At 40.3% G+C, this 24580-nt stretch overlaps 2 protein-coding genes across 2 annotated transcripts; both read left to right on the top strand.

Annotated features, from left to right (window-relative positions):
* The first annotated feature begins 185 nt into the window (after positions 1-185).
* On the top strand, positions 186-12256 carry cry2 (cryptochrome circadian regulator 2). The gene is made up of 12 exons (XM_037254644.1): positions 186-504; positions 1454-1562; positions 2250-2392; positions 4815-4999; positions 5208-5296; positions 5715-5855; positions 5939-6064; positions 6273-6458; positions 6549-6700; positions 7696-7898; positions 9163-9243; positions 9362-12256. Exons 1-12 carry the CDS (start codon positions 347-349, stop codon positions 9907-9909), a joined length of 2121 nt encoding a protein of 706 aa, XP_037110539.1. The 5' UTR covers positions 186-346; the 3' UTR covers positions 9910-12256.
* Positions 12257-12620: 364 nt separating this feature from the next.
* tango6 (transport and golgi organization 6 homolog (Drosophila)) lies at positions 12621-24545 on the top strand. Its single transcript, XM_037254887.1, has 19 exons — positions 12621-12796; positions 13223-13878; positions 14074-14190; positions 14469-14616; positions 14691-14794; positions 15102-15264; positions 15519-15586; positions 15811-15923; positions 16145-16321; positions 16400-16526; positions 16672-16878; positions 17855-17998; positions 18254-18748; positions 19298-19355; positions 19490-19648; positions 20523-20674; positions 20821-20934; positions 22429-22620; positions 22715-24545. The coding sequence occupies exons 1-18, from the start codon at positions 12745-12747 to the stop codon at positions 22603-22605; spliced, it is 3231 nt and encodes a 1076-aa protein (XP_037110782.1). The 5' UTR covers positions 12621-12744; the 3' UTR covers positions 22606-22620; positions 22715-24545.
* The last annotated feature ends 35 nt before the right edge of the window (positions 24546-24580 follow it).

Here is a 24580-nt window from a genome sequence, read left to right as displayed (position 1 = left end):
ACAAGTGGGCACATATTTCGCGGAAATTCTTAGACACATAAAAATAAATAGAGCGTGACACTGATTTATCCAACAGTCCCCCAATGTCTCCCACACAAACCAATGAAATGTTGACGTATTTGTTGTTGATGTGGCCAGCCAATCAGCAAAGGCGAGAGAAACCTAGCCACGCCTACGTTGCTCTGTCCCCGCCATCCAGTCGCTTCGCAGTCTAGTTTGACAGATAGTAAACTTTAGACGAATCTCCTCGTTCGGGACCGTTCAAGACCAATAACGTTTGCTTTTTTTGGTAACCTCTTGTCGAAACCGTCCATATTTTGCTCTTATGATAGAATGAAAAGGAATCATGGTGGTGAATTCAGTGCACTGGTTTCGCAAATGTCTTCGTTTGCACGATAATCCGGCGTTGCAGGAGGCCCTGAATGGAGCTACTTCAGTGCGTTGTGTTTATATTCTGGACCCGTGGTTTGCTGGCGCTTCCAACGTGGGCATCAACCGATGGAGGTTTGGTTCTCTCCGATTTACTATATTCGTTGATTACTACACCAATAAGAATGTAAAAAATAATCTCGCAATTTGCATGATTCATTGCGGTCCCTGCTCGTGAGTTGAGGCTCGGGCCTCCTCCCTATGTCAGGTAGCTAATGCTAGATTAGAATGGAGAGGGTGCGAACTAATGAGGTACTTTGATGTTATATTCGTCGACGTATCGGTGATCGGAAAAGAACGCATTACTGATTAGATTCGTGCTAAACGCTTACTTTGTCAAATCATAAGACCTTTGGATAGTTTTCAATTGATTCACTCATTGCTTAAGTTATAAATCTGACAGGTCTAACCTGGTACTAGTTTTATTTTGGCTGTGTCAAAAAATAGTGCTGGATTCACTTTTTATGAACCACTTTAACGTGATGTGTTTACGGGCCATGTGTTATACAACGTAGATGAACGCGCAGCGCCGGTTGGAATTTGTTGTAATATTACGTCGGATTCGATTTATATAACGGATTCCCTCTCACGCGTTTCCCCACCATATATTGCTTGCCTCATCAAGCTTAGCCATTGTGTAACGGAATTAAAATACAGCAATTGCAATTTATACATAGATGTGGGATGAAATGACTTTTCTACAAACATAAAAATAATGCATTAAACATTACATTCATTTTGCTATATAAGAAATTGAGGATACAATATTTCTCGGTTTGGATGCACTTAATTTGTTATTTTATTTGATCTTCTTTAAGAACTCCATTTCACCGCTTTGCTGTCGTCAGACTCACAATTGAATTGATTTGAGCAGCACAACTGAAGTAACCAGATTTATTTTGAAAACACATGAAATAATTACACCATAGTGGTGCCATAACGTCTTACTTCATTTTAGAAGGTTGATGATTTTGTCTCCAATGCGATTGGATCCCTGTCTAATGACTCACTTCTTTGCCTGAAGGTTTTTGCTGGAGGCACTGAAGGACTTGGACTGCAGTCTGCAGAAGCTCAACTCCAGATTATTTGTAGTCAGAGGGCAGCCTGCAGAGGTTTTTCCAAGACTTTTTAAGGTCTGTACTCCTGTCATCAATGTGCTCATAATGATATAATTTGTCATACAATTGATTCATTTGAACAGAAAACTAGATCATGCTGTACAAGAATGTATGCTCAGTTGTTGGTGTGCCTACTGATTTCATTTAGACTTGAAGATTAATGACGTTGAATTGTTTTTCATTCAAATATTTAGCATGCCTTTCCTATTGCGTTGGTACCACTTAATAACCCACTGACATTTCAATTCAAACGGGATGCATCGAGAGTCTTTTTTTTGTTTGTAAATAGGATTGCACAAAGTACAACAAACAAATGAAATAATATTTTGAAGGTTTTTATATTCTGTTCTTTTTTTTTTCCAAAAGGTAGCGTCCTGGCCATCCAATCCTAACATTTTGGTTGTTCACAATATACTACTGCTAACATGTGGCCAAACAAATACAAATTTATCATACAGCATTTTGTAGTAGTTTCAGCAGAGACGGGCATTTCGTCAGTCACCGACGCATGCCCATTTACAGATGAGGGACGAGAAGGTTCCAAAAAGCGAATGAGGATGGACGGAAGTGGGTTTTTGTCCATCAGTTTAACCATCGCTAATTGGAATAAGTCCCGACAGACCTCGCCCATTTTATGAATGACTTACCAAAACCCGGCCTAAAAATGTGATTATTAAAAAACACATCATTGTTTTTCTCCAGGAATGGAAAATGACAAGGTTAACTTTTGAGTACGACCCTGAGCCGTACGGGAAGGAGAGGGACAGCGCCATAATCAAGATGGCTCAAGAGTTTGGAGTGGAGACGCTTGTCCGAAACTCTCATACTCTCTACAACTTGGACAGGTTTGTGACACGTGTACATGCACATGTATTATAAAGTTAAGCCCAATATGTTTCATTTCCTGGCTACATTTTGTGTTGAAGCAATTTTTCGTTGAATGATACTTTTGTTGAGAAATGACATAAGAATTTTTAAAGATTTCCTTTGTGTTATTGCCGCCAATTTTGTGTTAGCATTAAGCGAAATGGAGAGGAGGCATGGGCAATTGGTGTTCTTGAGTAAGGATTTAGATGTATGCTGCTAGTCGTCAGTGGCCGTGTGAACCAACTTTTATTGATTCAGATCAGCTAGGTGAGACTGGCAGCAGCCACCACCCACATCCAAGGAGCACATCAATTGTTTTAGTTGTCCACTCTGGGTTGGAATGCGTCAGCTGTACGTGAAAGTCAGCTGGTTGGACAGGGCGGCATTGTGCAATGGCGGCTTGGGGTCGATTTCTCTGGCTGTTCTCTCAAATCTCTCCAGCACCGGTGCTTGTCCATCTAATTATCAAATTAATCAAGGCTTTTTGATAATCAATCAATTGTACTTATTACAATAAAATTTGTCCCAATTTCAGATGCTCAACAATAAATTATTTTGAATTAAATAATCTTATTAGTGTATGAAAGCATCAGTTACGGAATCATAATTTGTGCAATTTGAATAAAATAGCCTGTTTTTGAATAAAGGGATGGGAATTAAAACCGATGCAGCGATTATTCAAATAATCACGAGTTGCAGCCCTTGACCAAATGTGCATAAATAGAAGAGTGGTTGAACATTTTGCACTGGTAAAAGAAATTGGTGGATCTGCTAGGTCACGCTGCTCTCTAAATGTTACGAACAGATTATGAGACGGTGTAGGGAGAGAAAATGGCCCTTGTGTGTCACGCTGCTCTCTAAATGCTACGAACAGATTATGAAACTATGTCAGGGAGAGAAAATGACCCTTGTGTGACTTCTTACCTCATGCCTGCTACATGGAGAGTACTCAGATCAGCTCGTTATTACATAATGATTTGGAATAGAGCTGGAACGATAATTGACAACCCGATGTCCCCATTCCACTAAGATGCAAACATTTGCAAGTCTTTTCAAAGGTACTGAATTTTGCGTCCTCATCACGGTTCGTTTAAGGTCGCTAATGTTCTCCAAACAGTCACAAGGCCTTACTGTGTACTTAAATAAAACTGTTGGCGAATGTCTGTTGACCATTTGGAAAGCATTTCCGACCCTGAAGGAAAATTAATTTTGGTAATCAATTAATCATTTCGAGACCTTGTTCAATTTAAAATTGTGTAAATCTTTGGAATTTCACCCTCCCATGAGTAAATATTGTCATTTCAGACTCCGACTTGAAAGTCGACTCACGATCTCTGTATTGAATTTATTTTGAGTTGAAAAGACATTTGCAAACAACTCCTTTTACTTTGGAAAACAATTATCAACATGATTGCCTATTTCCTAACATGTTACAAACCTAGTTACTGAATCATAACCAATTTATGGTTGTCTTTGAAAAAAAACTCCAGTTTTGAATCAAAAGATTTTTAAGATGATTTCTCAACCAAACAATGCACAGATTAATCAATTGATTGAAATAAATTGTTGTAGCCCTATTGTGGAATAGATTGAAGGAAGTTGATGTATGTTGTACACCGAGTTGGGGGTGGGGTTGTGCTTGGGGGTTTGAGCACATGCACGCTTACTGCGCTTGTTCAGAGCAGTCATGGTAAATTGACCAATAGAAAGCCTGCTGCAAATCCTACTGGTTGTATAAGAAAGTAAAAATACACAGCTTTGTCATCAGTCCCAGTGGCAAGACAGAAATAAACCATGAAGATGAAATACAAATAACAGAAACTTAAACACTTTTGAATTATTTTTGTGTATTATATTAACGACCAAGTGGTGCTGTCACTGTTGAAATCATTCCGTTGATTAATTCATCTGATATATTTCATTTTGTACTGTTTATTGCAAAAAAAAAATCTGTGACTGTTATAATCTGTTGTTGTGTTTGTGGTGTTTAGACAAAGCTAAATAGAAAGCTAATAAATAAAATGAGTGATAGATTAATCACCAATGGTAATTAAACTTGAACTCCTTGGGTACTGATTAATTCAAAGGGCTTGAGTGTGAAGAGTTTGATGTGCATTTCTGAGCCGACTACTACGTGTCAGTTATTCTTTCTATGGCTGCAAATAATTATTTTCTTAATCTGACTTTTTCCAGAATCATCAGACAAAATTTTTTTTTAATTTTTTTTTTAATCGAAGTACAGACTCTATTGTGGCAGCCCAGTAACAAACAATAATCCATCATATCTTGAATTTGAAATGTGCTTCCTCATCAGCCTTGTTGTTCGGGCATGTCTCTGTACATTTTACATTTGACCTCAGATCAGACTGCTACATATGTTCCTTTCCTCATTGCTTGCAGGATAATAGAGATGAACAACAATAGCCCTCCACTGACCTTTAAAAGGTTTCAGACCATTGTGAGCAGGCTGGAGTTGCCCAGGAGACCACTACCTCCCGTCAACCAAAAGCAGATGGACAAATGTCAGACTAAAATCACAGACAACCATGACCAGCTTTACAGTATCCCATCACTGGAAGAATTGGGTAAACATGTTTTACATTAGTCATTAAACTTGATCTTCTCTCGTGTGGAGATGAGATTTTGCACTACAAGTCTGGATTTAAGCAGTACAGTTTTTTGCACCAATTGTCACCAATGACATTGCCATCATTTATAGAAAGTGGGCTCAGACTTGGTCGATGAGTGCTCGTTGTTCTTTGTTGGAACTTATTTTGACATCAATCTCTCCAGGCTTCCAAACAAAAGGTTTGCCACCAGCAGTGTGGCGTGGAGGAGAGTCTGAAGCACTGGACAGACTCAACAAACATTTGGACAAAAAGGTGAGCCACATACATAGTTAAACACATCCGATTGCTTTTGTGCCGAGTGCTGGCTGGCTTTTATTTGACTACGTTCCCTTGTCCGATTATTGTTTTTCATGTTATTTATTTTCATAGAATAGCTTTACAAAACAGTCCAAAACCAGTTCCACACAAGCACCTTTGAAATGCTCAATTAATGTGCTGTCACTTGTATTGCGATTTCTTACCTTTTGGGAGTTCACTGACATGGTCACAATGGGTGGGGGATCCCCCAAACTCTGGGAGACCACCACTCTACCACTGAGCCATGCTGCCCCAATGCTCATGCGTGGAGTGGCTGTTCTGTTTCTACCATCTGCAGTTTCTGCTTAGAACTCATGTCTTTTGTATCTTTGAGCAAAATACAAATGTTGAGTCATTGTCTCTTTGTGTGTAGGTGTGGGTGGCTAACCTTGAGCATCCTCGGGGGAACATGTGCTCACTGTACGCCAGTCCGACCGGACTGAGTCCTTATTTGCGCTTTGGTTGCCTGTCCTGTAGGGTCCTCTACTACAACCTCAGAGAGCTCTACATGAAGGTATCGCCTATAACTCAATTTCTTGTTATCTTGACCACTGCATCACAATTGCTGTCTTTACACTCGACCTTGTTTGCAATTAGCTCCGGAAGCGTTGCAGTCCTCCTTTGTCTCTTTTTGGTCAACTGTTATGGAGAGAATTCTTCTACACTGCTGCCACCAACAACCCAAACTTTGATCGTATGGATGGAAACCCAATTTGTGTTCAGGTGGGCAATAATTAAACAGAACCAGACACTTGATGGATACAAGTCTGTCATTAGCAAAGTCAGTGCATGTATTTAGAAAACTGATAAACTACAGTAAATCAAATTGAACCTTGGCATCACGAACACAGAACCTAAACGAATCAACAACAACGGCTACTAGAATTGGGTGGTATATCCCAATTGAAAATGATAAGAAATTTGCCTCCAGATTCCATGGGATCAAAATCCAGAAGCGTTAGCCAAATGGGCTGAGGGTCGGACTGGATACCCCTGGATTGATGCTATTATGACCCAGCTCAGAGAGGAGGGTTGGATCCACCACTTGGCTCGGCACGCTGTGGCTTGTTTCCTCACCAGGGGTGACCTGTGGATCTCCTGGGAGAGTGGCATGAAGGTAGGGCACGGCCTGAAACTTTGTCATCTACTAGGTTAGATGTAGTACGTGGAGCAGCTTTTAGAATTGAGTCATCTTATGTTCCTGCAGGTGTTTGAGGAGCTGCTGCTGGATGCGGACTGGAGCGTAAATGCTGGCAGCTGGATGTGGCTGTCTTGCAGTGCCTTCTTTCAACAGTTTTTCCACTGCTACTGTCCTGTTGGTTTTGGAAAAAGAACTAACCCAACAGGAGACTACATCCGGTAGGCATTGTGCAGTAACACCCCTCATATTTGTGCTTCAGCGCTTATGTAGGCACCGATTTGGAGATTTCTTTTGGAAATTATACCTTTGCTCTAAAAAACTCATATTTGCTATTTTGTGCTCAGGCCAAGGTTATGATAGTTTCTTTCATTTTTAATTTGCTTTTACTTTTTTGAATTCAGCTGATTTTAGCAAGTTTTTATTCCTTTATTTTTGCTCATCAAGTACAGTCGTCTAAGCTTAGATGCATCACAGCATACGATAAAAGCATTCATAAGGCACATGCTACATAGCTTTTTGTACATCATTGTAATAAACAAGTCATTTAACCCTCTCAGTGACAGTCATAGTAAAATTGGATGGACGGACGGATGAATGGCAATGCCCTGTTTGTTGATATGAATGAAAATTGCAGTTTTTATTTAGGATCGCATTGCAGGCAAATTGAGTTGAGTGATGAAAGAAGAGAAACTTTAACAGATATGCTCCCTGGCATTCACTGGACAGCTACCATACAAGCAGCATGGGAAGAGAACTACAAACCCAAACAACTTTCTTGTACAGTATATGGCCATATCGTTCAGCTGTTGTACAAACCCGAATCATTTCAAAGTTAGTTTTAGATTTTACAAGTTATTTTTATCAATGTTAAATGTAGTTCCAGTTCATTTCTGTTTCTCTGGCCGAAGCCTTGTCACTTATAACAGTATTGCTTTGGCAACAGCTTGGCGGCAGGGAACTACAGCACAGTATATTGACAAAACCATATTGTGGCAAACTAAGGCAATTGCAGTACAAATCTTTTAAGTTTTGCTATTCACCGCAGAGCTCGGTCCCTATCCCGCCCTCTATTTGCACTTTATTGATTATGCTACTTTTTTTTTTGTATCGAATCTATAGAAGCACTGTTGTGTCTCCTTCATAAAGTTATGTTTAGACCAAGGTTATTCTTGTGAAAGAAACATTGAAGGTAAACGATTGAACTCTCCTGCAGGCGTTACATCCCCATCTTAAAGGACTACCCAAACCGCTACATCTATGAGCCCTGGAACGCACCAGAGTCCGTCCAGAAAGCGGCAAATTGCGTGGTGGGAGTGGACTATCCGAAACCGATGATCAACCACGCCGAGAGCAGCAGACTCAACATTGAGAGGATGAAGCAAGTTTACCAGCAACTGTCACATTATCGAGGACTCAGTAAGTCTGTGTTATGCATTCACGTGTGAGAGAATATAACATAATTTGATGTCCCACAAAAATAATATATCATCCATGGGGCAAAACACCAGGACAAAATCAGACGTATGAGGAGGATTGAATTTGTAATTTCATAATTACGATTTCATTCATTTGCTGCAGCAGCTAATGGTTGAATATTAGCAACTGCAATTTCCCAACAACGGTCAGTTTGTTTGTTAGGCTTCCTCATAAAACTCTCATAAGCCGTTTTCAATTTCTGATTTAGCAATTGCTTGTCTTTAAGTTTGTTACTTGCCTAACTTTAAAAAGAAAAAAAAAAAACTACTTCACAATTTCTACAAAGCTTTCTGAAGGATTGGGCCAATTTTTTGAAGGTTTGGGTTAATTGCCAACTACATACATTTTCTTCATCTTGTTGATTCAATATTTTCTATTATTGTTTATGACCCAAAAACATTAGCCAGAGAGTGCTTTTTACAGTATTATACCAGACAACATTATTGTCTGAATGATTCTTGAAGCAAATTTGTCACTCCAGACACTCAATTGTCCACAATTGTATAGTTCTAAAGCTCTGTAAAGTGTCTTTGTGTAATAAATAACGACTCCTAAAGTGTACCTCCAGAGCATCCCACATTGAGGTCTTGATGGGGAAGAGAGCAATATTTCACCCACCACTCGCTACTGAGAGTTATTAAAGATCACTTGCCTATGGATGGTAATCTTTTTTTAATTCATTAGGTGACCCAATTAAGCCATCGTACGAAGCAGAAGAAAAAGCCCACTGCCTGCCAGGCTGCGAGAAAACGTGGCATTGAGACTCTGATTAATTTATTAATTCATTATTCCTTAGTCCACGTTGAATGTGGCATTTCGACTCAGATTTATGTATTACGCATGTGGGCATGTGGTTATTTATGCACAGCACCTGTTAGCCCGATACAGACTTACAGAGAGAGCGCGTCATTAGAGACAGATTGACAGGCCTTCTGTGAATATTTATGCTGCAAAATTGCGAGAATAACTCGGATTTGTTAGAATCAGGTTGTCTCCTGGCTACTGGAGACGGATGCCGGGGACATCTCGAATGAGGAAGCGGCGTAGACGAGCTGGCTTCTGTCTGTCTCTGTCTCTCTCTCTGTCTCAAAATCAAATGTAAAAACAAGCAGATGAAATGCATCTGTAAAAGTGGGTTGATGGTTTTATTTTAGAACATACTGTTACCGTATGTGTTGTAATTTTATCTTTGTTTGTGTTTCAGGTCTGCTTGCATCAGTGCCAACAATCCAGGAGGAGGCAGAGCCACCAATGACTGATGAGTCCCAGACCAGCAGTGGTCCTGGTGAGAAAAGACCCATCATATTTATTAATCTTACGCAGATTGAGAGCAGTTTCATCACAGTTGGTTTAATTAATAAAGCAGCATGTGCTTCATTTTTCTTTTTAACCTCCATCCCTAGACTCTCCGGCCATAGTTCATGATGAAGCGGCTCCTAATTCATTCACAGTCTGCACATCTTCCCACACTGTTTTACACCCAGAACTGGAGAAGGATGCAATGAGAGCCTTATCCCACACATCTGCCAACTCTTCAGTATCACAAATGCATCCTTCTGCAGCCATTACATCCTCAACATGTGCAGACCATTCATCAGCTGTAGATAATCCCGTTCCGCTAGTCTCAACACCAGCCCACAGCCCTTTATCAGAGTCCAAGGCATGCACGCCTTCTTCATTGTGTTCTACATTGCCCCCGTCTCCTAGTCCATCTTCAGCCCAAACCCAGACATCTTCTTTAGGACCAAGAAGAAAAAGCTTTACCCGTAAGGTACGCCGTGGCCAGAGGCAACGAGGACGACACGGCTGCCACGCAGTAGCCAGAGAGGGAGAGAGAAGGGGTGACGAGGAAGAGACGGAGCCAGGAGACAAGAATGAGAAGATGGAAGAGGGTATAGAGATGGAGGAAGAGAAAATGGAGGAGGAGGCTTATGCAGGAAATCCACGATAAAACAGTACAATCAAACCATCATTGGTTTTACAAACATGTTAAAACAGTGATAAAATGCATTAGTGTTCCCTTTATTATCGCAGGGATTACTTTCCCGTAATAATGCCCGAAATAAGTGAAATCCACAAAGTACAGGTTGACTTAAAATTATATATTAAAAAAAATAATAATAATAATACACTTGTTACACGCCACCCCGAACGCAACTGTTTACCATCCGGCTTACACGGCTCGACTGACTGAGTCAACGGCACATTTGAATAACGTTCAGAGTTTCCAAACAGAATGTTGTTCAGAGGTGCTTTTCATTTATTCAAGGTACACCAAAGACGCGGTGCTTCACAACACATCGCTTTCTAAATCCCAGTCAATTGTTGTATCTTGCCAACATTTGAATGGTGCAAATAGTCTGGAAACACAATTTGCATTTGCTTTCTTTAATTTCTTTTCTTTTCAACTTTCCAAAAAAGTAGCATCCAACATCTGTTCTGGAAAACTGGACGATTAAACCGAATGAGATGCTTATGTGGTTATTCAGAAAATCTGCACTCGATTACAAAATTAAAGATACAAGTTTAAAATCCAATTAGGCCAATAGAATAACTATACCCTAAATTCTGCATTTTAAATTTTCTGTTCTGTAAAAATGTCAGTTTTGATTGACACTGATATTTGCTAATATCACATTTTTTTAATGATTTTATTTTTGCAATTGTGTAGCGCTTCATAATTCTGTAGATAAATAATGTAACCAAAATCTTATTTATCATCCTCCACAAACTTAACATGACTCTTGATAAACCAACATTTATCTTCGTAACAACATCTTTACTTAAATGCTTCCTGTATTAACTCTCATTTGGTTGTGCAGGTTTGCCTAATTCAATCTGTCAAGTGTTTATAAACAGTACGTATCATGAAGTTGAAGCAGTACAGAACCAATGTACTTATATTTTGGTCTAGTAATGGGAGACTGCAGAGTCGTGTGTGCATGCAAGATGTGCTTCTTGAAAATAAATGATCACTCATCATTTTAAATTGGGAAAAAAACAAAACAATTATGGTGATTGCAAATTGTCTTAAGTGTCTGAAGTGATGGACACACAACAAACACGGAGCACCATATTGCATTGCAACTCGTGACTTCGCCTTGTTTAACAGTACAATCTGGCCTCAGTCGTCTGTAGCACCTTACTGCTTCTCTTAACATTTTCATTGAAACCAGATACAAGATCACCTGAAACGTCTGTGCGATTCAGCCCAAAGGGACAACATCTCTTAACTGACAAAAGATAAAGCAGTGTATTTTGACTTTATCTGTAATGCTATTTTATAGTGAATAGGGTGTCAGATGTAACTTGCTCCCTGGTCTGCTTTGCAATTTGGTGAAAAGTAACATTTTGGGGAATGGGAGAATGCAGACCCCAAAATGAAATGTATTGAACTTCCCATTGTAGGGCCTTCAATGTACAGTTTTTGGTGGCGCGCATGTATATAATGTATACTGAATATAAAGTGTCAGAAAGGTTCTGTGACTGGAAAGATAATATTTCCAATCCAAACTAGGAGTTTTCCCCGCTTCCGTGTGGGTCAGATTACAAACCAACACGTCTACAAAGAGATCCTACGGTGTTTATTTTGTTCACTGCATGAGAAGAGATAGGAATTGTGGTAGAGGCTGCAACCAAGCTCCTGACAATGGAGTCGCACATGGTCACTGCAATGGCAAAAGTGCATGTGAAACTGTAATTGACAAGAGACAGAATAAGTGAGAAAAAATTAAATGCAATTCAAATCTTTTTAAAAAAAAAAAAAAAACTTGCTTGCTTGCTTGCGCCGTGACATTTCGATAATAACCAAGCTGGCAGCCGCAAAGAAATGCTTGCCTAATTATATGTAAAGTATGCACAAACATAACATGAATAGACAGTCATGTGGGGAATATTTTGTAATAGTGTGTTATCAGAGAAGAGAGGAATGAGATAAGAGCAAGGTGACCTTCATAAGAGCAAAGCAGTTCATATGATGCTATGAGAAAAATACATTTTACAAGTGCAAAGAAATATTTTTCTGACAGTACCGCAAGAATCCAGAAAGTGTGTTTGATTCCAAAAGGTCTTTCTTAAAAGGGGAAACGTATAGTTTGGATTTATAATATCTTTGGTGACACCAGTCCTGGAATTTTTTTATGAAGTCTCGGAATAATGAAATGCAGTCGAGTTTTAATATTTGCCATACTTTTCTTCTGGCAATTGATAATGCTGCTTGTATTTAATGAATGTAGAGAAAAGCCTGGGGTGTTCTCCATGTATTTATCAAGAGTTTGTACATAAAATATTTGAACCCATTCACTGTCTCTTTTACTTAGTCTTTATTATACAAAGGGTCACATCTACAATAAATGTATAATGTATAAGTTGTTGTTTCTTAAAAACAGTGGTCATCAACCTTTTGGAAACAGAGCTTAACTAATTAGTGTGAAGTTTGATACACTTTTGAAAAAACGTGTTATTTTTAATTACCTTTCGCTTTATTATTAGTATTCGCGTCAACTTCCACCCAACCCCCAAAATTGACTACCTAATAGCACTAAACATAAGTTACACAAAATTGTCTGGTCATTTTACATTACAGTACAGAAGTAACATTGCTTGCTGGTGGAGTTTCCACTCTTTTTCTTCCTACCGTTCCTGAACGCAACCTACGTACAATGCGTTGTGACGTAAAATTTAAGCGACAGTAACATGTTTTTAATTAACAAGTTGGCTAACGATTAAAACTAGACATGCAGTAAAATAAGGAATTATTCACGTTGGATATCCATTTGATGACAAAATGACTACGGCAATAATCTCGGCGTTGAATGTGCTTACGAAACCTGCTGGTGGTAAGTGGTTAACAATTTTTCGCGGTTTTGTCTCGTAACTGTCCAAATGTGGCATGAGTTGTCTAAAACTATGAAATACTTCCAAGTGGCGAAATGCATTTTCTGTGTATATAACTTCAATTTTAATGTCCTTTAACTCGTTGTAGTCGTCAAACTTGAGCCCTTGTGTCGTTTTTTAGCCCAATTTATAAAACTGGACTCACTCATGATTCAGCACTTTACAAATCAAATCAAAGTTTGAGCATGCCAAACAAGGAATTTGACTCCGGTACATCTCCGCTTCTGTACATTATTTAGGTAGTTATAGAGTCTGTGGTCGACAAGGAAGTAGGATTCGTATCGCTTCTATTATTCATTTTTTAATAAAGAGTCAAACTAATTTGCGTATCCAGATATGTATTGATAATGTATTGTTTTTGTCTGCAGAGGCATCTGGACGTAATGCACAAACCTCAAAGGAGGAGGCGCTTTTGTTAGCATTGCAGGCGAACAGAGAAGTTCTCCTGGAGCAGCTGCACAGTGACCACAGTTTGCAGGAGGCGAAGGAACTGAGGAAGGATGTGATTGCTCACGCAAACTGGTTCTTAAATGATACAGAGGATGTAATATGGAGCTTTGTCCAGGAGTGTCTCCTTCTGCTGCTCAGTTTAGCACGCCACCTCTCTGCTGAACTCGAGCTTTTTAAGCAGACACCTGCTCCCTCTGCTAAACTACACACCCCTGAGATGGCTCCACCCTTACCACCAGACGTCCTCAGTTTCACTCAACAGAAAACAGTTGGGGCAGCCCTTCAGTTTGTGGTTTCTTTTGGCCTCTGCCCATTTTTGGCTCCAGGAGTCGGTGTGCCACTGGGTCACAGGTCTGCATTTGGCGCAATGGTGGAAGAAATGGTGAATCCTCATAGTGCTGTTAGAGCACCACACCAGCTTCTCACAACGACAACTATCTTGTTGCGTTTAGCGGAACTGTCATCTCTTGCCACACTGGTGTTCACCCGACACCTGGGAGATGTGATGGCGGCACTCTGTCAGCTTGGCTATCAGCCGCAGAAGTCCAAGACAAGCAGCACAAATGATATGCAGGTAGTGCATCCTCAAATTGGTTTATTTCTGCTGTCTGTTAATGGAATTCAATTCATGCCTCTCTCTAAAGGCCAATTAAAAAATATCAACCAAGGCAGCCTTTTTGAATGTTGTGGATTTTATTAGAATGTATATTGTACTTGTGCAATTGTTTATTTGCATAGTGTCGGCTGAGATTTTATTTTTTCTCTATAGGAGTTCAGTGAAGAGGAACGTAGAAATAGTCGAGAGGCTCTCCAAAGTCTTCTGGTAAAAGTGTATCAACCAGTCGTGATCAAGGAGCTCCTTATTTTACAAGGTGGAGCCAAACAGGTATGTTTCTTCTTTCTGTGCCTTGATCAAATAGAATTGAAACTTCTGAGATTTGGGGTTCATTATGTGCCTTTTGATTGAATGGCGAACTGTCCAAGATGTACCCTGCCTTTTCCCCCAAAATCAGCCCACCCGTGACCTCGATGAGACTATGCAGTATAGAACATGGAAAGATAAAACAAGGAAAAAAAATACAAACATGAAACAGTTTGACCCAAATACAGTCAGACTGTAGAAAAGAGGCTGAATGTACCGTCATCTTATGTCCCTCCGATAAGTCGAGTCCAGAAGCAAGGTCCAGTGGTTCCAGAAGCAGGACAGCTCCTGGTTGGCTGAGGCGCCTTTGTGGTCAGTTACTGTCTGAGCGTCTGATGCAACCAAATGGAGTCCAAGCTGTAGTCAGAGCCATCCTGCAAGGAGGAACAGGTAGGCAAGTGGCAGATGATGAAGCCCAGAAATGTCAAACAAAAATCTCTTGTGATATTGCTCATGTCCTCTAGGTGAGTCAGACTGGAAGAAATGTGACGGGATTGCCAAGATTCTCACAGCATGCCCGCAGCAGTCTGCATCAGCCGACGCTTACTATGAGCAAGTCTGTTCTCAGGTCAGTTTACACACACAAAGCTATAATAATGGGACTAAAAGAATGTCTCGTGCAGAACCATCATGACAAGGCAAGGCAACTTGATTTGTATAGCACATTTTATACACAGGGGCAACTCAATGTGCTTCACATGACCAAAAGCCCAACATCTAATCTAAAAGCATGAAAAAAATGAAGTAACCCCCCCCCCCCCAAATAATCAAAAAGCACATTAATCAAGCTATAATTGTAATTGAACCCTTTACATCATTTTTCATAAAACGATCTCATCTAATTGCATGTATTTCATTGGTTTGTATTGGTGTAGATCCTCGAGCTCCTGCACCTCAAAGACACCTTCACAGCCCAACAGTTTCAGTGTGTGGCCACCAGGACAGCTCTCTACCTGATACAAGACAAGACCAGTTTTGCTCAGCCCTACTTGCTGCTTCCTCTGTTGGGTCCTCTCTATCACTGCATCACTGCTGCTGGTTAGTAACAATCACATTTCTGTATGCAATAGATTTCCTATTCAGCAGATAAAATGTTTACTAAGTCTTGCATACCTATGGTTATGGCCAGTGATGCCCAAAACGCGTTACTCAGACGTTTAAAAAGTGTGTATGTTTTCCAGTAATGACTATGATGCATTCAATCGTAAAGAGAAATTCCCACCAGATTGTGTGACTGAAGAAGGTCCAAATGCCATTAAATGAAGTTCTGTATGTTTTTTTTTTTTCACCAGATGATGTTCACGGCCAAGTTGCTGTGGAGGAATGGGAGATGACACGGTGTGTAGAGGACATTAACAAGGTGAGATCCTCTAAAAGTGGTCGCAATGGTGTTCATAAGAAGAAATATTTTTGAATAGGAAAAAAAGCAGGTTGTCTTTGGTTTTTGATGGAGTTTGATTCTGACAAACCATGCACACTCTCAGATATGCACGATATTGAGTATGTATGAGTTTATCGGGTTAAGCATTTTCTACTTCAATGTCATGTGTCTCAGTATTTTTTCAATGGATTTCTAATGGTCAGATTTGGGTTATGGGCAACAGTCCTTCGACTCGTCTTCTCGGCGCATTAGAAGAAGTGCTTCCAGTTGTCTTCACACTCTTCTGTTTCACCAAGCAGAATGTCTCCAACCTACGGTAGGCTTTTTTTTTTTTTTTGTCCAATATTGTTGGCTCAGGAACTAAATTGTGATGTTTGAAGTCCAGCTAGCGTAATCTAATAGATTGTTCATATAGATATTAAGGTTATGTCTATATTTTTGCACCCACGACTGACCAATAAGAGATGAGAGCAATGTCACATGGTTTATGTTTTTTGATGGTTCATTGATTGAATAAATGCTCTTTCTGCTCCACAGAGGCCCGTGTCAGGATATTTTGCTGTGGTATCTGAGCCATGCTGAGACCTCTGCGGTCCTGTCACTACTCAGGCAGCTCTCAGGTTTGAAGGATCAGAAGAATGATGTGGCAACAGGCTTTCATTTCACCCCTGGCAGCAATGGTGGAGTTCAACTTAGCTGCAGAGAAGGCTGCAGGTGACGGATCCAGTTCAATGATGGTCTTTGCGAAAGAGCTCTATAATAGAATCATTTTTCCCATGGTTTGTCTCCCAGTGATGAGGATGATGCGCTGTATGAAAAGCTGTCAGGGGAGCAGTGGAGGTTGGAATGTCTGATGCACCTGCTGGCTGAACTCAAAGACAGTGATGTCCCTGGAGATTTCTTCCTTGACCTGCTGCACGTGAGCAATCGATTGCAGGCCGGCAGCTACTTGTGTGGTTAAATATCATTCATGCAGAACAATACATATTTGACACTGTTTTACTTCACCTATTGGTAACCAAGTGGCAGTACATTTTGAAAACATTTCTTTGGGGTTTCCGCAGGAGCTAACAAGCTGGGCGGCAGTGGCGGCAGAAGAAGAGGAGAAAGATGGACAGCAATTGGACATAGCCTCCATGACTCTCTTGGAGTTGGAGCAGCAGCAACAGGGTTGTGTTGCAAGGCAAAGCCACGCATTGGCTTTGCTTCACTTGTTGGCCGTTATGGTGGAGTCCCTTCAGCATACGGTTGTGCTGAGAAAAAACATACAGGTTTGTGAAGAATGTGCATTCCAACCTTCTAGAATGCTGAACAATCCAAATTATTCGGAGATGTTAAGATTCATGCTCGTTCATTTTTCATTACAAAGATTTTTTGTTTGCTTTGAAGCCTTTGGATGTCTTTTTTTTTTAGCCTTCACATGCAATTTCTTCAAACATTTTCATTGTAAGAGCCTAACTCCAGATTATCCCTGCTGTGGAGTGCCAGCACAATCCTTTGGAATCCTAAGAAATGCGACTACATGCAGGCTCACCATTCTGGAGCCATATCATGACACAAGCAATTTTAGTTACATCAATTAGACTTTACACAGATCTGATCGGATGGACCAGATGGGCAGATAGTCCGCACTTAATGCAAAATCGGTGAAAGTTTGTAATGTCCTGATTTGCATATTGATCAATGACGTTATTGATCACATCCGTGAAATAAGACATTACAGCAAATATTATCTGGTACACTCAAGGGATGTTCTCTGCTGCCGTTAATAATCCAAGGCTTCGCGTCATATGCAGTCAGATTTTTTTTTTTTTTTTCCCCCCCTCAAAATGTATTACATTTTTTTTTGAGTGGAGGGAGGGATGTTCTTGTTTGGCTAAGGCTCAGCGCAAGATAATGAAAGCAGGCCATGTTTAGTCATGCTGTTGAAAAAAAATAGTTGTTCATGTTCAGTTGAAGCAGATTAAGGGAAGAGGTATTACAGTTTTGGTAATGTATTTGTGATAAGTACAATAAATATTTGTCTGGCTGGAAATGTAGGGCTAACACGTTGCCTGACGGATTACGAAATGACTCATACATTGGCATTACATTGCGGAATAAATAATAATACATTTTCTCCCACAAACCTTTGGTACTAACGGTTTTAAACTAGTCATTGCTGTTTTATTTCCACAATGCTGTGGTTATTTAAGAGGTTGAATTTTTCCAAAGACAATGTTTGATTTCATTCTGTCTTCTCTCTAGGTGGTTGATTTTATTGACTCACTGCTTCAGAGGGCATGCATTGTTCTGGAGAAGGCAAATGGTGTTATTATTGAAAACCCAATAGAAAACCAAACGCTGAGTATGGGGATGGGCCTGGTGGCAACTCTGCTCTCCGGACCCCAGGTACAAAACAGCATGTGTATTTAGAAATATAAACACCATTGTGTTGAAATTTCCAACATGTGATGTTTCCTGTTGGCCGCTAGAGGGCATGGTTTTATTGCAAGTCATTTAGAAGATTTTTTTTTTACCTTGCCAAACGTTGCAAAGGGTTACCACCTTCAGAATTACCACACTACACTCACCCGGGGGACATCATGCATAGCGAGACCAAAGTGAGTCATGCCTAACCGCTTCCATTTCCTGTGACATCCACAGCTTACTGTTGACGTCTACTCATCAATGTCAAGACTGCTCCGGCCGCTCGAAACTCTTTCTCAGCAACACCCAGAGGTGTTCATCCAGGAACTGGCTTCAAATTTAAGAGCAATCATTGCCACTCACGGTGCCTACCGACCAGATAACCTCACTAGCGGTGCCTTCCCAGGTTCCAAAGACTGTCATGTGTCACCCAATGACAACAATCTGCCTTCAATGAGAAAAAATAAGATTGAAACTAAAACAACACAGACTTGTCCTCCATCACCTCTGTCTCTCAACAACACGCTTCAACAATCCCATATCAAACAATCAACGTCCTCTGAGGGCTCTTTGGCAGGTGAAAGTTCACGTTCCTCGAAGGCCTTTTCTGATTGGCTACTCGAGGCGTGTCACCCCGATGTTCCAACCAGAGCATTTGCCCTGAGGAACTTGACCCAAATGGTGCGATCCAAAGACCAAGAAATTGTACAAGCTCAGGAGAAAGTCCTAACTGTAAGTTGTTCTTGATTTTCAGTCAATGCAATGAATACATTTTGAACAAAAGGGACAGTGGAGATAACTTGTCTGTTGGGCGCTGCAGGTTTCCACAGTATCTTGTAGCACGATTGCTTGTATGCGCGTGTATTGTGTCATGGACGAATCACTTGAGCCAGCTCCTCCATGGCAACATTGGTGATGTCTTGGGACTTGTTAGTTTGCCTTGGCATAAAAGGAACAAGAACTACTTTCACATTCTCTTTAATCGATGTTCCCTCCCTGTCATATTGGACATCCATTAACCGTCTATCTGGACAGCAGGACCTCGCAATATTGATTTTTTTTTTTTTTTTGTATTTGTATCATTTTATGAATGTTTTTCCATATCCCCGGGTTACCGTTATACCGTCCTGGGGCTCCATTTTGAATTATTCCCTTTGTAGTCCTGTTGTTCTTTACCAGTTTTGATCATCTTTGATTTAGATGTCTGTCTTGCTGTAAGTTCAACTCCAACTGTCTTCTGCTGTGTGGTGATTACTGAAGCAGTTGATTTGTTTTCCCCAGCTCTTCCTTGAAAACTTGGAGCATGAGGACTCCTTTGTCTACCTGTCAGCCATTCAAGGTAATGTAATCTAACGATCTGGCTGTAAATGTAATATTTTGTCAATTGTGAACTGCTCATAAAGTTATAGTCGCGGAGAAGCCTTTGAGTACGGCTAATTCCTGAGACAAAGACTTACTGTATACTGTCTGCAGGACTTGCTTCATTGGCTGATTTCTATCCTGAGAGAATTCTGGAAAGGCTCCTGAAAGACTTTCAACATGGTTCCTCGCTCTCCACATCCAATAAGGGCCACTCCTTGGAATTTCGCCTTAAAATGGGTGAAGTCCTAATGAGGGCAAGCAGAGCTATGGGTGAGCATCAGCGTGTCATTATCCATTTTCGGAATCATTGTTTCACAACCGGTAGGTAATATGTTATTATTATGGATTAATGAAGGCAGCACGCTGCCTACTGGTTGCATGTCTGCTTTACAACTCAGAGATTTAAGTTTTGAATCCCAGCTCCAACATTCTTTTGGGGAAGACATGTTGCTATGTCATCACTGTGCTTGTCGATGTTTTCTCTTGGTACACCTGCTTCCTCCTATTCCCACAAAACGTGAATGTGAGCATTCACGGTTGTTTTTATCTACTTTTATATGGCCTGCCATTGGCTGGCGACCAGGCTCCAGTGCCCCAAATTCATCTGATACATAGGCTCTAGCTCAGCCTTGGCCCACATGTATGGATGATTTCTTGTTATGTAACATTCATATTCCTGGTTAAATCTTATTTTCTGGAGCTACGTTCAGTACAGTGTCATTAAACAATGTTTCGAATATATGTTAGTCCAGAGGCATACTGTATTTCATTCATTTTCTGGGTAGACAATATTCACCCCAGAACCTACGATGTTGTCCTGTTTTCCATGCAGAACTCTCCAGAAGTGACCCGATGGCTAAAAATTCTGTTCAGCTCCCTACCCTTTTTTGGTTTTGCTGCTTTTCACCAAGAGAGTCTCTCTCTTTTTTTTTGCCTTGCCTGGGACTTTTAGTTTATTCAGCACCCTTTACAAACATTACACAGACAATCTACTGAGATATGGAGTTGGAAAATAGCTGAACTTAATTCTAGTATGTGTTCTGAGATGAGCTGTTAATGTTCACAAGTTTGCATGGAATATGCACTGCTGTTTGAGGCAGTGTTAAAGGTGATCACCTTCGACCCCCCCCTTCTGCTACTGCAGGGGAGTTGGCACCCCACATCGGTCGTCCCCTGCTGTCGGTGTTCCTGAGAGGAACCAGAGACTCTGACCAAAGCATCCGTGCCAGCAGTCTCTCTAATCTGGGAGAACTGTGCCAGAGACTGGACTATGCACTGGGTCCGCTGGCTCAGGAGGCAAGTAGAAACAACAAATGACAGTATCGTAGCTTTGAACATTATTACAAATGCTTCCACAGTGACAGGATCCAAACTTCTTATGTCCTTATTTCATGAAGCTATTGTTGATCAGCGCAGTGATGTGTCCCACTTGTGTTGTTCAGATGAGCTCCTGTCTTACTGCCTTGATAAAGACAGAGAAAGAAGCAGAGGTGAGGAGAGCTGCTGTTCACGTTATCACCCTACTGCTCCGAGGCCTCAGTGACAAAACCACCCAGGTACAAACACGCACAGCAAATTTTCTAATGCAAACAGTTGACTGCATTCCCTCCAAGTAAAATGCTCCTATTTTTAAAATTCTGTCAGGAACATTGCAGTGGGAATACGTAGATTTAATATTAATGCTTCCAAAAATTGGATGAAAATGTTCCAGGGGAAAGAAGCATTCTTTTTTCTTTGATACCATGGCAGGAAATGATTAATGTCAGCTTCTCACCAAGCCCAGGACACAGAGGGACCCTCCCGTCACGTTTAACAATCAAGCAATTTCTCACTGTTGGTCATTACTGTTTTCACAGGTAATATTATTCTTAACACCTAGTAATAATGTGAACCCTTGCATACATGAATTTCCAAATTTTCCTATTCGCAAATTTTGGGGTGGGGGTACTTTCCCTTCATTATTTGCTGGAAAAACTCACCTGTCTGCTGTTTTGTGCTCACGCTAAAGCTATCTTGTGGTATTCTTGTTGACCTATGCTGAAGTAAGAAGAGGAGGTTCATTTATCCTATCCCCAGATCATTGTACTGTTTTTCAAAGATAACTTTAGGTTAGAAAATATAAACGTTTCTGTGTGTTTATAATATATATACAATACAATACATCTATTTTCTATGCCCAGTCAATCAAATGAAAATTTACACTCAGATTTCCATATATAGTCAATTGACTCTTCTTGAAAGGGGAAGTCAAGTCATATATGTTCTTTACAATAACATGTTCAGTGCAACTCCATTCGCCTAAACATGGTATTCTGATTACTGTTGCATTTGTGGAATATGAACAAAGTAACAAAATTCACTTTTTAGGATTTTGCTGTAATTCATTTTCCACAAACACAATATTAATGAAAATACCGTGTTAAAACTAGTGGTGCGCAAAGGACATATTATTGTCAAGAAAAAAATTGACTTGACAGTCAGAGTTTTCAATCAACCCAACATTACAGTCCATTTTTTGGAATATGGGAGGAATTGGAGTAATCTGAAAAAAAGAAAAGAAAAAAAAAACTGCTCACACTCGAAAGGCTTTAGCTGAGTTTTAAACCCATTGACTCCTAAATGCAAGACAGCTGTACTAACCATTCCACTATGCTAGCCTTAGGTAATCATTGAAATAAGCAGCAGCATTACATTCTTTATTATTCAATCAATGGTAGGGGCCCATCATTAAAACCTTCTTGTGGTGCAACCCCCGACCCTTGACACCTCCACCCAAAGAAAGAAATGTTCAGGTGGGGCTGCGCTGCTGTTCTCAAACCAGGCTCTGTCATTACCGAACAGCTGCAGTGCACCATCTGTAGATGCTTTAATGATACCCGGTGACATGCGAACAGATATCAGCAGAACACACCACAAAGGTTAGGCCAGGTGGTGACGCTCTTGTGGAGGGCGAAGGGTCATGTGAGGATTATCTCAGTGTGAAAAAGATTGGATGCGGCTTCAGGGTCACTTTACCAGTGTAACATCTAGCATTTCTCTGTGTCCACCAGGTCCTCAGCGATGTTCTGCTGGACCTGTACCGAGCTCTTAAGTGGGTCGTTCGAGCTGACCCGGATGAGGTCGCCGTGCTTCATGCCCAGCTCGCTCTTGAGGAGCTGGACGACATTATGCGAAGCCTCATCTTCCCAAAACAAAAGCTGGAGAAGAAGATAGTTGTCTTGCCGTAAAACTTGGATTTTTTTTTTTTCCCTCAGTATTACGTTTTCTTCCCCCCCCCAAGCACAATGGTGAACTCTGTGACATATTTAGGACCCCACAGAATCATTGTGCGTCACCATAAATCTCTTGGCTCGTAGAGGTAGTAAAGTTGAACACCCCAAATAATCAGTCCCCCCAAAATCAAATGGTGTATAGTATTAGTTTGTGTTACAGTGTGCTCATAACAAAACCAAATATTCATGATATGTGTAACACATTTTAAAAACTAAAAATAAATCAGCACAGGTTCCATGACTTATCCCTATTTAACATGGGACATTTCAAGCTGGATTTGAATAAATTCCCCATGGAATGATTGAAGACACCGTATGTACCAGAAATGGTCCGCCTCACTTGACATAAAGGACTACAAGAGAATTGATCTGCTTAACCGGCCGGCTTTGAGGGGCGTCAACCCCCACTGTGTTTGTAACAAATCAATTCCTTTGTACAATATTCTAATTGGTCTTGTTTCTCCAACTGGATGCCGACTTTGTTTGAAAATCATGTAAGTAATCCATTAGAAATTAATTTTGGAGTATTGTCATACATATAGACTGAATTAGAAGGTAGGGGTGGTTGGCTCGAAATAAATACACCCAAATGACCTTCGGGGTTTGAACAGGATCTGATTCAAGAGGCATTCCTTCTTTTGTCCTTCATCATGCCTCTCATCCCTCCAGCACAGTGCATGAAGCATGACCTCCCCCTCTTCCCCCTCAGAGGGCAAACATGGCAGACCAGCCTGGTTTCCATGGATATTCTCTTTAATACGGAGTCAAGGTATTGCAGTGGTGTGAGGTGCTTTACAAATCTCTTTGTTGAGTGATTTAGGCCTCTCCAGGAATATCATGGAACTGGCATCTTAATCAAAGATGTGTTTATTCTGGAATTATATATTATTTCGTGAAGAACAAATACAACATAGACTCCCCCCTTTCACCAAGGGGTTGTGCAATTGGAGGTGGGGGGGGGTTGATTCTGATATTTTCCATTCGTTTATAATCAGCATTAGAACAAAAGTGGTCGAACAAAATGAAGCCTTTTCTCCCCATTGGACTCTTGAGTTGATTTCATATTCAAAATGGTGCATTGCTGCCATCTATTGGTTGTTGTGCATCAATAAAGTAGTTTCCAAGTTTGAACTTTGCAGTGGAGCACCATCAGATTCTCCTTCACCATAGTAATTGGCAAGTTTACACGTCAAAGGCAGTCAATCTGGGGTTTGGCTAGATAGACGTTTTAACATTTTATGCTTCCAACAATGCACAAATTAATGTCCATAAATGCATAATTTGAGTAGTGTGGAAAAAAATCCCCTTATTTAACATTGGTGACCTTTAAGATGTTCTCCGTGAATGAACAAAATGTTGCCCAATTTTGTACTAAGGTGGTGAACAGGGAACGTTTTGCAGTTCAAGCAAGGATGTCTGAACTTTTTTCTTTGTGGACTCCATAAACTAAAGACTCCAGGGACCATTTGAAAAATATTTATTAAACATGACAAAACCAAGCCACCAAGTGATCATGTTTTGTTTTTCATTACTTACTCTTAAAAACTGCTGCATTGCAGATTTTATTTTTTTTTAAAGTAGTAATTAGGCAAATAGTTTGACAATGTAGATTATCTTTAATCTGGAAGGATTTTACCTTTTACTTGTTTTTCTGCTATTTTGTGATTTGATAAACCTTTACTATAGACAGTTGCAAGCTGAATAAAAAGATATGAATAAGCCCCTTGACCACCTTCATTCACACCCTAATCCAAACACGCATTCCATATTCCAAATATTTTATGAACTGTGTCAATGTTGATGGAAGATTAATCTTTGTAAATGTTCTTAGGTGATGAGAAGCTTTTCGCCTATGATTCTTGCTATTAAGAAAGACGAGTGACAGCATTAAAAAAGAAAAGCATATTGGCTTCAGTATCACACCAGTTTT

This window comes from Syngnathus acus, chromosome 6, assembly GCF_901709675.1.
Source record: "Syngnathus acus chromosome 6, fSynAcu1.2, whole genome shotgun sequence".
Lineage (NCBI taxonomy): Eukaryota > Metazoa > Chordata > Actinopteri > Syngnathiformes > Syngnathidae > Syngnathus > Syngnathus acus.
Note: the sequence above shows the minus strand (reverse complement) of the source record. Positions and strands in the feature narration are given on the sequence as shown.